At 41.5% G+C, this 15487-nt stretch overlaps 1 protein-coding gene across 2 annotated transcripts; it reads right to left on the minus strand.

Annotated features, from left to right (window-relative positions):
• Positions 1 to 168: 168 nt before the first annotated feature.
• On the minus strand, positions 169 to 10909 carry LOC125234354 (transcription factor TFIIIB component B''). 2 transcript variants are annotated; one of them, XR_007177992.1, is made up of 10 exons: positions 10116 to 10909; positions 9479 to 9717; positions 8576 to 8706; positions 7467 to 7565; positions 6753 to 6875; positions 5898 to 6075; positions 4432 to 4653; positions 2303 to 2513; positions 850 to 1528; positions 169 to 626 (listed from the first exon to the last, which is right to left on the minus strand). XR_007177992.1 is itself a non-coding variant. In XM_048140534.1 (9 exons), exons 1-9 carry the CDS (start codon positions 10690 to 10692, stop codon positions 984 to 986), a joined length of 2325 nt encoding a protein of 774 aa, XP_047996491.1. In that variant the 5' UTR covers positions 10693 to 10909; the 3' UTR covers positions 722 to 983. The 2 variants fall into 2 exon arrangements, 1 of the variants encoding a protein (XP_047996491.1); XM_048140534.1 differs by lacking the exon at positions 169 to 626 and having other exon boundaries at positions 722 to 1528.
• Between the last annotated feature and the right edge of the window lie 4578 nt (positions 10910 to 15487).

The raw sequence follows: 15487 nt of genomic DNA on the forward strand, positions 1-15487 counted from the left end.
ATGTCGGAAGGATTTCAATGGAGAAAATACAAGATGGCGCCTGTAATGTATGGGATATCGCTCCGATATCGGATCGGATAATGTGAAAACGCACAAAAGGTACTTACTCTAGGTAGAAACTGGGAATATACTTACAGAAGGTAGGGAAGCATAAAACAACGAAATTGGTTATCAATAATTTATGTACTTAAAAAAGTTAAAATAACAGCTAAAAGTTTTATACATATTTATAATACCTAGTTAACACTACTAGCACTTTTAACAGTTTCCATTATGAATTGCCAAACTTGCATTTATATAATATTTACATCTTGTCTTATGAGTTTCATTCACATTGAAACTTCAACCCCTAATAAACAACTGGACGAGCCAGTTTTAACATTAAGTAAAAACAACAAAATGTGCATGTAAAGCAGCAGTAGCGATTAGCGGACGAAGTGTTCAGAATGATGAATGGGCCTACCATACTAGTTTGATGTAGTTTATCGCGTGGGTGCGTCCGTTTCACACTTACAAAATGTTCGATGTTGGCTTTATCATTAATATCACACTAGTGCCCGATTAACACTACGACTGTTTGCCGCTGGCTGTAACAAGCTGTTATATATTTTTTATCACGTAAGGCACTGGTCCCACCGCGAGCTAGTAAACTATGAGCTATCGGCTATAAAAACGAACAAAAAATAATAACTCCCGTGTAAATAAAAGAGACACGGCGATGTTTATATACTCGCCCAGCGGTGAGCTATCAATATCACCGTGTCTCTTTTATTTGCACGGGTGTGCTTATCTTTTGTTCGTTTTTATAGCCGATAGCTTACTAGCTCGCAGTGGGACCAGTGCCTAAACCTCGTTCATTGTTTAGCTAGGATGAATAAAAAAAAGTAAAAGGGCATTGGCATGCCGAATCAAATTACATGACCCAACGAACTTAAAATATTAATAAGTTAAAACATGATCACAATCTCGTGCAACAACAAACACTAAAGCTGCGTTATAGTATAAGAACTGTGTCTCTGTCTCTTATTAGGGCTCGGATTCACTTGTATAACACTAGTCATGTTACTAGCACTGGTTCTACTATCCGCACTGGCAACACTCGCAGGAGACAATAACGGCGAAGACACGTTGCTTCTAGGAGTACCTTTCTTCACATATCCCATGACTGAAGTGAGTAAGTTTGGTGGTAAAGCTACCGGGGTCAACTGACCGGCACCGCGTGAGATATAAGTCTGTAGCATTTTCTTAGTGGGTGATTTTGGATCGTTGACAGTTAAGACAACTAATGAGCCAGCTTCTATGTTTGGTGGTACTTGTGTCGGGGGGTCTATTCTGGCCATGTTGGTGAGAGGGGGCATTTTGGGTGTGTTTTTCTGTGGGCTGTCCTGGTTGGGAGTTGCGATAGGGTCGGGCGTCCTGCGTTTCCTGCGCGGTTTGTTGGCGAGCGCATGCTGGATGAAGTCGTTGGCTGTGATCAGCTCGCGGGGAGCGGGCTCGGGGGCTGTTTCTAGAGCTTTTGCTCCTCGACCTAGAATTAAATTATGGTTATTAGGGTAAGTCAGGGTAAAGCTATAAAGGATGGGAATTTAGAGAAAAATCATGCCTGGAGTTCAACGAATGTAATGGATCGTCAAACGTCGGCGTTAGACTACCAAAGTCGCCGTATACGCTATCGGTACGATGCCATTTTAGCTGATACATTAGACTTTCTTCTCGGCTTGTAGTTGCTCCCTCTCGGCCTCGGCGAGTGGCGATCTCGCGTTCCCGAGAGAACACTTACATACCTAACGGCCCGGCCACGACATTGGTCTAACTGCGACAGCGGCGAGCGGCAGCCATGCGTGCGAATGAAAAGTCCCATCGCTGTGTCTCGCTCCAATGTATGGCCGCCGCTAACCGCTGTCGCGCTTAGACCAATGTGACTGGGCCGTAAGTCCCAATACATTAGATAAAATACTCACTGTTACTGACGCGTAGTTGTTACAAGGCCTTCGCGCGTTCCTTATACGCTTTCTTGGCCGCCTGCTGTTTTTCCCGTTCGGTCTCGGCGCGTCGCGCGGCGTCCACGCGTTCGCGAGAGAACACTACTTAGTCCAAAGCCCGAGACCACTCAGTACATTAGATGAATAGACTACTTAATATTCCTAACGCGCAGTTGTTGCAAGGCCTTCGCGCGTTCCTTGTACGCTTCCTTCGCGACTTGTAGTTGTTCCCTCTCGGCCTCGGCGAGCAGCAGTCGCCCGAGAGAACACGTTTCTATATACCAATATACATATATTCAATAATAAGTCTAAATACTCACTGTTCCTGACGCGCAACTGTTGCAAGGCCTTGGCGCGTTCCTTATAGGCTTTCTTCGCCGCCTGTAGTTGTTCCCTTTCGGCCTCAGCGCGACGTGCGGCGTCCTCGCGCTCGCGAGAGAACACATCTTCGAGGCCCACGGCGTCCCAGGCTATTTGAGAGCGCAGCGCTTTGTCCACTTGCGCGCCGTTCAGTCTTTCTTCTTTTTTAAACTGAAATAATATGGTTTTATAGCCTGACAAGTTTTTATTTGACCCTCGCCACGTTGCGGATTTTCAGCTGAACTAATTTATTTTACTGGCAAGGATTAATATTTGACACCCGTCGTCAAAAGTCATTGTATGTCAGTGATGTAAACGAGAAGTAAATATTTTCAATTTTCTAACGGTTTCATCGCAAATTTGCCCAAAATAATATTTAAAACAGTGAAAATAATTATACTTAAGGTGATAATTTACTAACAACAAAAAAGGATGAAGGATTTCACAGTATTTCGATAACAATGTTCCGAAATCGTTTGTTGACATGTCCGGTATTGACAATTTATAGTGCGGTTGTCCTGTACTGATTATTTGGTTTCGATTTAGCTTAATTTATTTTTTGTTCTTATTTAAGGTGTCTGTAACTTTGCCGTGAAAAATATTTATAGAAATAAGAAGGCCGTTACATCATTGACACCAGTATAAAACAAGGTCCCACGCAAAAAGAAAATAAACATCGACGACTTCGATAAAGGCACAAGATTCATGGATTTTAGGCTGTGCGGAAACAAGTAGTGAGTATTTAAACCTTGCTTATTAAACTTTGATTCTCTAAAACCCTGTTTTCATTTTCTACAAATTAATATTAAAGCGAAACCAGTACACGCTGTCCCCATTATATATGACGTCCGCACATTATTGCCATATGAAAGCGGTTTGTAGCGACACTCTTTCAGGGTCAAATAAAATCTTGTCAGGCTTTAGATAAGAAATCAGATAAAAGGATAACAGAAACGATATAGATGCAGTCACCAATTCTCTATTATAAGATTGTTTACACAATCGCTTCCAGACTATAAATCGCGCACTACTCCAGAAACCGGTCGTAATTTATGACCGCCCGCTTACATGGCGAGAACCCGCTCAGCGGGTTCTCCGGCATCTGAGCAAGTTCACGAGTGCCCACCAGGCGGGTTATTAAGGCCATTTAGGGTTAATTTGAGAAGGTTAACGTTTATTACACTGTCTTTAAAGATTAAGAAAGTACAGGCGCAAAAGATCCTGTTTCCTTTAGAAAGTGAAGTTTGTGCCCACAGCAGCAGGTGCTCGGTAAAACCACCTATGTACAATTTCAGCTTCGCCTTAGTCCACCCTACGCTATTTACTGATCATTATATCCACGGATGCATAGCCTTTGAGCCTATCCGACACCTTTCACAGTTAGTTGTGCGACTCTGCCTAAATTTCTTATCTTAAAATCTCTCCTATTCTGATTTGGTGCCGTAACCGAATGGCATTTCTGAGACGCGAAAGCGTTAAGTCCGTGCCCGCAGCAGCCAGTGCTCGGTAAAAGCGTACTGTCTCAGCTTCGCTCCAATCTGACGTTTGCGCTGTACGAGTCCTTACAAACTATTAACATCGACAGTTGAATGACCAATTTTCATAGTTACATGAGCAGGGAGAGTACTTTTCGTGCCGATGACATCAATTTGACGTCACGCTCCATATAGGGTGATCACAAAATGTTTTATTGTTAATTATTAATCATTAGTCATCAATCATTTTAAGTTATGAATTTCTTTGCATGGTAATGAATGCAAGAAGGATGGTGTGCTTTACGTTAGAGAGAAATTCTCTTTTCTACGTATTTATTGTAATGTGTTGTTAACAATACTATTTAATTAAATTTATTTATAAAAACAAATCAAAAAATTTTATTCACGTTTCACATTTCAAGTAGGTATTATTTATACTACATGTAAATGGACTACTGTATTTGAAGTAATTTGTATACGATTAAAATGATTGACGACTAATGATTAATAATTTACAATAAAACTATTTGGGATCACCCTATATGGAGCGTGACGTCAGATTAATGTCATCGGCATGAAAAGTACGCTCCCTGTACATGAGTCAGTCTACTCACTTTAATCTTCAAATCTCTCCTATTCCGATCGGGGAACAGCGGTGCCATGAGTGTAAAGTCCGTGCCCACGGCAGCCAGCGCTCGGTAAAACCGCACTGTCTCGGCTTCGCTCCAGTCTGCCGTTCGCGCCGTGCGTGAGTAGCGGCCGCCGCCGCCGCCCCAGGCGCCTTCGCGGACGATTGAGGATGATAGCTTGCGGTTGCTGTCGGTTTGTTTTATAACCTGTGGAAGACGATAAACATGAAATTAATGGCAGGTAGGTAAAAACATGAAGTCAATGCGGCCAATAGGCTAGTTTCCTACTAGCCAGATCAGCTTCTTTTTAAGAACTGTCAAAACGATTTGCTAATATGGAATTAATATGAAATACTGAGGAGTGATGTCACGGTCAATCCAGTTACTTTATATCTTTCTCTTTGACTTATTAAATAGAAATTATGTTTAAACATAACTACTGTACATGTTTTTGGGGTGCTATATTTCGTGCACTACATAAAATATTTTATTTTAAGTATAGGAAACTAGCCTATTCTCAGACTCAATTTCCACTTGCAACGCAGTTCCGTGATTGGGAATATGATAAAGAGCCGTCTATTAAGAGGGATATAAAATACTTATAGTCCGCGAACGAACGGACCAGGCCCCGCAGCCAAATGGCATTTGAGTGACTCGAAACGCCGTAGTAATGTACTCTGTCGCGCCAATACGCAAGAGTGATAGGGATAGATAGCTACGAAAGAGATATTATCGTGAGCGTTTGTGCATTCGGCTACACACACAGGAAAATCTAGGAAAAAGCGATGCTCCCGCTCAACGCATGGTCCTAATTTAATCTGGAAATTCTGAAGTCATTCCAAAACTTGTATGGCGCCAACCCTCCTAGCGTTTCTCCAGCATCTGAGCAAAGTTCGCGAGTGCCCACCAGGTGGGTTCTTAGCAGTGAAAGTGTTAACTTGCGCTTATCTAATACTTTTAAACGAGCAATTCTTGTATATTTATTTATTTATTTATTTATATATATATTTATTTACACTGACGATCTCGGAAACCGCTCTAACGATTTCGCAAAAATTTGTTATGTGGGGGTTTTTGGGGGTGAAAAATCGGTCTAACTTATCCTTAGGTCCCGGAAAACGCGAATTTTCGAGTTTTCATGCGTTTTTCTTCGCGCGCCATCTCGTGTGCAGTAGTTGTACTGTTAAGACAGAATTCTTTCGGTCGATGTAAGTACTATTTATTGCAAACACTAGATGGCGACACAGGTCAAGGCTAAAACGAATAGAAAATACACTATTTGAGTTTTCGCGCCATCTCGTGTGGAGTAGTTGTGTTGTTAAGGCTGAGAATTCTTTCGCTCGATGTAGGTAGGTATTCATTTTTGAACTAGATGGCGACACATGTCAAGGATATGAAACAGAACCGAGCGAAGCTCGGTTGCCCAGATATTTGAACATATCTACGCTCACCAAGCTCTGTTCGTCCAACATGATTTCTCCGTTAGGTCCCAGTTTGATCTGCGGCACCGGCGCGGCGTCAGCCGGCGGGTCGTCCGGGTCATCCGCTTCTTCTTCCACGGGCACTTTCTTCCTCTCTTCTTCGTCCTTCTGATTAGCTTCTTTGGCTTTCAGCTCGTCTTGGTCTGGGCTGTTGGAATTACAATCGGTTTTTAATGAGCATTTAAAGATAGTCTATATATGTCCTCAGCAGAAAACTGAGATGGAAAATGGCGGCACTTGTTATCGCACTAACATTACGTCAAACAGCAAATATGGTCACAGTATAATAAAGAGTACTATCGTACAGTATGGCCACCCCGCTTCCCTGAAAGTGCCGCCCACCCGCTCTCGGTTACCTCACAGTTGCCGCATGTCAAGAACGCGACCAGTCGACCTGTCATATCTCACTCATACAAACATGGTACGCATTCGCCTACACGAGCTTAGACTGTGTGCGTAGGAACGCGTTCCTTTCATATATTTGATCGCGATTGTCCGAGGTGTTCCTACACAGCAAGCACGTATATCGTCACTACTTTAAAAAAAACGTCACTACTTTAAACAAAACAAAAAATCATAAGTCTGTCAATGAAAACAAAATTGTAGTAAGTATGTATGGAATGCATATAGACTTACTGCGTTTTAACTTTGAGGAACAGCGTGAGATACGAGATTTTTTAAAATTAGTGACGATATGCCATAGCATATACACCGACGTTCAGAAGACGATAATGTGGGGTGGCTCTCAATTTTAATTCCATCATCCCAGCATCTCTAGACAACATCTATCAGCATAATAAGTTAGTAGATGTTGGTTAAACTTACACAATGGGGTTGGTAGTGGGGTTGTAGAAGATGAGGTCGTACATGGTGAGCGCGTCTCGCTTCACCGGGTCCCGCCGCCTGCGCATCGCGGCGATGCGGCGCGACATCTCTTGTCGTCGACATCTGCGCATAAAGAAAAAGTGTTTTGGTTTAGTTATTTGGGTAAGTAGAAAGAACGATTTTTTGAAAGATTCTGGGATTGTTCAGAGTATTGATGGCGTCTGGAGGATTCTGAAAAATGCCGAGATCGTAGAATTGGTGGTGTAACGCAATATCATCGGCCCTTTCATTTGGACGATGATATTGAGCCCACAGAATTTGGAATGATCATTAAGCCAAGTCAGTTAGTTTTAGTTATTTGGATTTAAAGTAAAACAATTTCTTCTTCCTCGGTTCCTCATGGCTGAGGGTCTCGAGCACATGAGGTTATTTTTTTGCACCAAAACTCTCCATTCCGCACGGTCTTCTGCAGTCCTAATAATAGGCGCCTGTGTTAATGTCACATGTTTGAAAATAATGGACAATAATAACAAAAAGAACTATATTTTAATAGTTTACATAAGTTCTTACATTATTATTCAAGATTTTAGAGGTTATTATTAACCTTACGTATATTTGATCGAAAAAAAGAATTGTCGATGTTATTATTTTGTCTAGCACGTACAACTTAACGTTCGTGCCAGGAAAATATCTAGGTATAGTGATAGCTCTTACTTAGTGACATGTCGCTCCTTAAGCGGTGACGCCGGCGGCGGCGCGGTGAGTTGGCTCACACCTGAACACACAGAGTCGTTCCGAATGCGGCTGACCTCTCTGTAACAATACCAACAGCTGTAAATCTTCTTTATGTAAATAAAGGTGTTTGTTATGTGATGCAATGGTTTTGTGTATAATCGAATAAAAGGTCTTTTCAAATAAACATACTAAGGCCATTTTAAAGCCGTTTAAAAATAAATTACATAAACTATCATAGTATCTTTTCAAGTTAAGTCCTTCTCTCAAGTTTTATATGAGTTGCATAGATATATAATGTCATTAGGTACTAGGTCTAATTAAATATCAATAAATAATAACAACATTTTTTCCGGAATTGAATTTCATGCATTTTTTTGGCTTACGACCGTGACCAGCCAGTTAGTGGCAGTGGTTATGGTAGAATTCTTATTACATTTTATTACATTACATTCAAGGAGACTTACCTATTAGGTAAGGAATGCAGCGTGCTATGCGACGTGTGGGAGTCGTGTCGTTGTCGTGTCGGCACCGGCGTCGGCGCTCCGCTGTTGAGTAGCGCTCGCCGACTCTCGTCCTCAGACTCACTCGTACTGGGGCGGTTTATTATAAGGAGGATTTACCTATTAGGTAAGGAATGCAGAGTACTATGCGACGTGTGGGAGTCGTGTCGTTGTCGTGTCGGCACCGGCGTCTGCGCGCCGCTGTTGAGCAGCGCTCGCAGACTCTCGTCCTCAGACTCACTCGTACTGGGGCGGTTTATTATAAGGAGGATTTACCTATTAGGTAAGGAATGCAGAGTACTATGCGACGTGTGGGAGTCGTGTCGTTGTCGTGTCGGCACCGGCGTCTGCGCGCCGCTGTTGAGCAGCGCTCGCCGACTCTCGTCCTCAGACTCACTCGCACTGCCCTGGTTTATTATAAGGAGGATTTACCTATTAGGTAAGGAATGCAGAGTACTATGCGACGTGTGGGAGTCGTGTCGTTGTCGTGTCGGCACCGGCGTCGGCGCTCCGCTGTTGAGCAGCGCTCGCCGACTCTCGTCCTCAGACTCACTCGCACTGCCCTGGTTTATTATAAGGAGGATTTACCTATTAGGTAAGGAATGCAGAGTGCTATGCGACGTGTGGGAGTCGTGTCGTTGTCGTGTCGGCACCGGCGTCGGCGCGCCGCTGTTGAGCAGCGCTCGCCGACTCTCATCCTCCGACTCACTCGCACTTCCCTGGATTTAAAGAAAAAAGAGTTGTAGACTCTACATTATACAACTGTAAATAAATTTATCAGTGTTAGGAATTCCATTCTGGTTTAGGATATTTCAAACTGTTCTTGTAAATACCTCTACCCAAAACTTCAATAGATGGATCATTTAATTTTAGTTTTAGGCTGCAAGTCAACCTCCATATTATTCATTTAAAAAATTAGAAACAAAAGCTACTTAACAACTTAACAAAATAAAAAATTAATGAAATAAACTCAGAGTCACAGTAGCATTTTGCAAGCAATGTTGCCCTGATGAATTAATAGTTTAATCTAGAGATGGGCCGAATACGAATATTCGGCCGAACATTCGGTTCAGCTGTTACCGAACCGAACATTCGGCCGAATATTCGGTTCCGCCATATTTTAAATCCTGACTTAGAGTTAATAACTTTTCAATAATGGTAAGTAATGGGTACTAAGGCTCTTAATGTTCCTATAATTTAGTGCATAAGAAAATTTTGGTTTTGTATCTCAAGCTACGTTATTTTAATTTTTAACATAATTAATTAATTATTTATATATATTTTAACGCATTTTTAACTCCCTTTGGTGGTTTCTTAGAATGTTGAAATGAGTCTTTAGGATATTATCGATATTACGAAAAAACTTACACTAACTTTATGTCAGTAAATAAAATAACAACATTGTGACAGAATAGTATTTTGCCGAATATGCCGAATATGAATAACCGTATATTCGGCCCATCTCTAGTTTAATCATTTGACTTTACTTACTTGTATGCTATTCCTCCTATGTGGTGCAAGTCTGGGTGCAGGTCTAAGCTTCGGACGCACTTTGCTCGGAGATGGCAAAGGAACAATAGGGTCAAACAGCACTTGAGCGTTCTCTGATATGATCTCATTCTTCAGCAAGTCTAGAGGCTTGGGAGCGCTGCGCGTCGGTTGTAAGGGAATGATACCATCCATGCCTGTTTCATCTGTAATGCTCTCTGGAATGCTAGGTGGGTTGTAATCTGGAAATACACAGACTTTTAAAGCAAGAGAGTAATAAATTCTCTTTCAAGACATCCAATTTCCATAATTATAAAAAAAATCAGCTATCTACAACTGAAACTTTGAAATTCAGCTTAACAGTACAATTTAAAACATGCCACTTATCAAATTAAATAATTTTGGAACATAAGCATGTTACATAATTATGTCAGTATGAAAGACATAGAAAATCTAATTTATTTAATATTGATGATATTATTCATACCTGGTGAAACCCGATGTAGCATATAATAAATAATTGTAACAATTTAGGTGATAAACTTATTTAGATTGATTAATTCAATAATTCCCTGTAGCTTTGTAGGCTAATGTAGTCAGCTAATTACCACAACAAAGATAATTCTAGATTTATACATACCTTCTGTAGTTTCAATCTTCTGTATAACATTCTTTTGAACCACTCTCTCCACCAAATTAGGAACATTCTTTTGTTTTTCCCTAGCATCTGGATTGCTTTGAACACTATTCGGAGAATCAAGTCTCTCACATATGACCTCAGTAATTACTGAAGGTGTTCTGTGCTGGGGAGAGTTCCTGACTGGTGAAGCAACTGCCTTCCTAGCAGGACTGTTCCATCGCAATGGTGACGCAAATGTGTTTGAACTCTGCCGCGATATTGATGTGATAACAGGCACTTTTTCACTGCGTATTGGAGTTTTAACAACATCTGGAGTTGGTAGGCTTCTAGGAGGCGGTGATAGGATAGCCTCTGCAGGTTTTGGAGTCTCTGTTTTAGATTGTTCTTGCGACAGTTGCAGAGGCGATGCAATTTTATTCACGGGAGTTTTTATTTTCGTAGACTCATCTTGCAAAACCTGTGGTCGTGGTGTTTTTGGACTTTTAATAGGCTTTTCATCTTTAACTTGGCTATCCGCATTTTTCCTCCTCACCGGCAGTGAGGCCACGGCTTTTATTCTAGCTCTTCGTGTAGACATTGCGAATCTTTGCAAGTTACTGTGTTGCAGTTTTTATAACCTTTTTGTGTCAAAGATATCGTGATTTTAGCTTAATGCATTGTATTTAACATATCACTGTTTTAAGAAAATGAAATAACATTGTATTTAAATTAATTCACAAACTTTTCGTATAAAAGCGCATGCTTGATCGAAGACAAAGACAGCTTGACTCTGCTGAGTTGCTGACTGCTCATGCTGACAGCGGACAGCCTGACAGCCAGTATTATGGAGATTAGAAATATAAGGAGCGAAACCTTTAAGTATCAGAAGTGCACATATATATTCTGTCAAACAAGTCTGTCAGTAAATAAGAACTAAGAAAACTATAGGTATCCTTTTCTCTAGCACCCTAAAGAAAAGGATGCATATAGTTTTCTTTGTTCTTATTTACTGACAAACTTGGTTGACAGAGTATAAAAGAAAAGATAGGTGGCGCTGCAATCGCAGGTGCATAAGGGTTTGACAATCTCTTTGCCGTCTCGGTAGTGACCCCGCCTACAGAGCAAGAGGTCCCGGGTTCAAATCCTGATGAGACCTTTTTTATTTTTTCTACTAATATTTTTCTTAGGACACCCACCCACGAGGACACCCACTATGAATCAAACAACCTTGGCACGCAAAATGGATACCGAAACGCTCAACGTATTAACTTACAATGTCCGGACCCTATTAAAAGACGAGCGTCTAATAGAGCTCGAGAACGCTCTTGAAAGTATAAATTGGGATATTGTAGGCTTGTCAGAGGTGAGAAGACCAGGCGAAGAGACAGAAGAAAGAAATTACTCAATATTCTACCACTTTGGAAATACCGGCGGACAAGGCGGAGTTGGCTTCCTCGTAGCCAAAAAATGGAAGAATAACATAATTGAATTTTGTAGCTACTCTGATAGGATTGCAATTCTTAAGTTCCAGTTGACACCGAATCAAACTCTGACAGTCATACAGACATACGCACCTACATCTGCGCACTGCGATGATGAAGTGGAGAGCTTTTACGACCTTCTTAACAAAGCTTGCGATGATCATCGAGGATCTTGGAATATTATCCTCGGTGACTTTAACGCTAAGATAGGTCTCCGACAAGAACTGGACAGCGAGCAAATTCTAGGGCCATACGGGTTAGGTGACCGAAACATACGTGGTTCCCGCCTGATCCAGTTTGCGTTTGGTCAAAGCTTAAAGGTCTGTAATAGTTTCTTCCTAAAGAAGCCACATCGTCGATGGACCTGGGTGTCACCTGATTCGGAAACTAAAAACGAAATTGATTTTGTACTAGCATCAAATAGTGACATAGTCAGGAATGTAGGCGTTATAAATAAAATAAAATTCAGCTCAGACCACAGACCTGTTAGAGCCACATTAACCTTCAATTTCAAATTACTTCGCAAGAACAAATTCTCAAAAAACTTCAAAAAACTGGACCGAACCACACTAACAGCGAATTTTGACCGATTTAACTTAGAGTTACAAAACAAGTTTACCACTTTAGAAACAGATGTCAGTGATACAGAAACCCAGTACAACAATATTATAGACGCAATTACATGTGCAAGTAAAAAAGTCACAGCAACCCGGAAGAAACGTACTTTACTATCGGCCAATACAATAAATTTAATAAAACAACGCACTACATTCGAAATAGCCTCTGCCGAATACCGGGCAATAGATAGAAAAACTAAACGAAGCATACGGACTGATATCCGGAATTTCAACACTAATCTGGTTAAAATAGCATTAGTTAAAAATAGATCACTCAGAGTAGCTAGAAATGGAATATCAAATAATAAAATATGGATAACCAGTCTCAAAGACGAAAATGGCAACAAACATTCCAACAGAAATAAAATAATGGATATATGCACAAAATTCTATACTTCCCTGTATTCCGACCCACAAAATATACACAGTACTGAAGAATACTTCTGTGCAGATACCATTCCTCCTGTAACAACCGACGAAGTGGCAAAAGTTTTGTCAACAATAAAGTTTGACAAGAGTCCAGGGATTGATGGTATAAGCACAGAAGCACTCGTCTTTGGTAAACAATATCTTCTAGACCCTCTATGCCAACTTTTCAATAACATTCTAAGAACAGGACAAATTCCCCAAAAACTTCTCCATTCTAATATCATATTACTCCATAAGAAAGGGGATAAGAGCGACATAGCCAACTACCGACCCATTAGCCTGGTGTCTCACATCTACAAGACTTTTATAAAAGTTATAGAAAGCCGCGTCGCTGGAGAACTCGACCGTCACCAACCCCTCAGTCAAGCAGGATTTCGCCCTGGATTTTCCACAGTTGATCATCTCCATACAGTTAACCAGATAATTGAAAAATATACCGAATTCAAACTCCCGTTATACTTAGGTTTTGTTGATTATGCTAAAGCTTTTGACAGTATTACCCACTCCTCCATCATAGCAGCACTGCGGAACCAAAACATCGAACCAACATATATTAATCTAATCAAAACCATCTACAATAATAGCACAGCAGATATCAAAGTTCAATCTTCCGGACCAACGTTTCGAATACAAAGAGGTGTCAAACAGGGGGACCCGCTATCTCCAAAACTTTTTACGAGTACACTGGAGGAAATTTTCAGCAGCCTGGCGGCTTCTTGGGAGGAAAAGGGAATAGTCGTCGGTAATAAGAGGTTGTCAAACCTCCGTTTTGCCGACGACATTGTTCTTTTTGCTTCCTCCGCCACAGAACTTCAGCAAATGCTCCAAGACCTGAACGACGCGAGCCTTCAAGTTGGACTTCAAATGAATCGCGAAAAGACCCAGGTGATGACTAATAGCACGAAACTTGGGGTAAAGGTAGACGGGCAGACTATACAATACGTCAACGAGTATATTTACTTGGGCCAGTTAGTCTCTTTCAACGATCGGCAAGACAAGGAAGTTGAGCGCCGAGTTCAAAATGCATGGAAGAGCTACTGGTCCATGAAAGAGCTAATGAAGGGCGACCTTCCAATGTCACTGAAGCGCAAACTCGTTGACATGTGTATTCTGCCTGTCCTCACCTACGGTGCCCAAACGTGGTCATTCACCGAGGGTCAGAAGTCCAAATTGAAGGTTTGCCAACGAGCAATGGAGCGCAGTATTTTAGGTGTTACTAGGATGGATCGCATCCGAAACACTACACTGCGCTCCAAAACACGAATAGCTGATGTGGGGGAGAAAACCGCCAGACTAAAGTGGGACTGGGCAGGCCACGTTTGTCGCATGCACCCGGATAGGTGGGCCAGCATAGCCACCAAGTGGATGCCTCAAATTAAGCGCGGACGTGGAAGGCCCAGACGGAGATGGCGGGACGACTTTGACACCTTCATGACTAATTGGCCAGAAATAGCACACCAACGGGAGCTGTGGAAATCACGGGGAGAGGCCTTTGCCCAGCAGTAGGACACATAAACGGGCTATCTAAAAAAAAAAATATATATATTTTTCTTGAATTATTTTATTTTTTTAATGTCCCAAAATATTTTGTTTTGTTACAACTTTTCGAAATTTCAGTCGCAAGACTTACAACATTACCGAAGAATCCTAAGATGGGGCAAATAATGCAAAAGGGCTTAAGTTAACATTTGTATGAATAAAACAATAAATAAACACAAATAAAATACACAAAAAGAAAATTAATGTATAAAAAAACAAAAAGCAAAAAGATCGCTGTCAGAATCGAACCCGAGAACATCTGCGTACGAAGCCAGTGCACTACCACGGGACGGGACTACGTCATGACTTGCACAGTCTGACGAAATCAGTCTCTAGAGAAAAGAACGTCTAATGCGTCTAACGCTGATCATTGAGCGAGACATGCGCTCGAAGCGGAGAGATTTGTAACTGCAATTACAAGGCCTCAGCCGGTCATTTTTGCGACTGTTCTACTTCGACAGACTTTTCTCCTTATCTCTAGTCTCCCTGGCCAGTATGCAGTTGGTGTGAGTGAATGGAACGAGCAGGCACAACTCTAAAGCCCCATTTAGATGGTACGAGTTTCTCGCCCGTTTTGGTCGAGAAACTCGTATGACATTATCGTATGCGATAATCGCCTTTTCTGTTTCTAGGTAAAGAGAATTCATTTCGACTGTAGCGCATAAACTCGTATACGATTCTCGCATACGTGTTTTGTATACACGGAGACATACAAACATCAAGGGCGAGGCGATTATCGCCTCCTCCCGTGCGATATCGTACGTATAGTTTACATGATACGATATTTTTTCTCGTACTTCGATAATCGTACGTTCGAGGCGAGGAACTCGTACCATCTAAATGGGGCTTAAATGTCATTGTCAGATCGCCTGGCGATTATCGTACGAAAACGTTTACATTCGTGCGAGAAATAAAAACTCGCATACGAGTATCGTATTTTCTCGACTCGTCTAAACCGGTTCTCGTATGACATTTCTTCTCGAACGTGCGATTATCGTACGAATCGGAGCGAACCGATTTTCATGCGAGTTTTGCCTGTCAACTTGCGTGCTTTTAATTAATTATAAACACATATATTAGGTACATGGCTATTCTGTTTCTAGGTAAAGAGAATTCATTTCGACTGTAGCGCATATACGATTCTCGCATACGTGTTTTGTTTACACGGAGACATACAAACATCAAAGGCGAGGCGATTATCGCCTCCTCCCGTGCGATATTGTACGCATAGTTTACATGATACGATATTTTTTCTCGTACTTCGATAATCGTACGTTCGAGGCGAGAAACTCGTACCATCTAAATGGGGCTTAAATGTCATTGTCAG

This window comes from Leguminivora glycinivorella, chromosome 16 (genome assembly GCF_023078275.1).
Source record: "Leguminivora glycinivorella isolate SPB_JAAS2020 chromosome 16, LegGlyc_1.1, whole genome shotgun sequence".
NCBI classification, from domain to species: Eukaryota; Metazoa; Arthropoda; class Insecta; order Lepidoptera; family Tortricidae; genus Leguminivora; species Leguminivora glycinivorella.

Bases quoted from the DNA above. Each gene is read 5' to 3' on its own strand.
- LOC125234354 (XM_048140534.1), bottom strand. From the start codon at position 10,692: ATGTCTACACGAAGAGCTAGAATAAAAGCCGTGGCCTCACTGCCGGTG. The intron at 9,718-10,115 runs GTATGTATAAAT...GTGTATTTCCAG, and splicing joins GAAGATTGAAACTACAGAAG to ATTACAACCCACCTAGCATT. The intron at 2,514-4,431 runs GTGAGTAGACTG...ATATTATTTCAG, and splicing joins GGAGAGATTTGAAGATTAAA to TTTAAAAAAGAAGAAAGACT.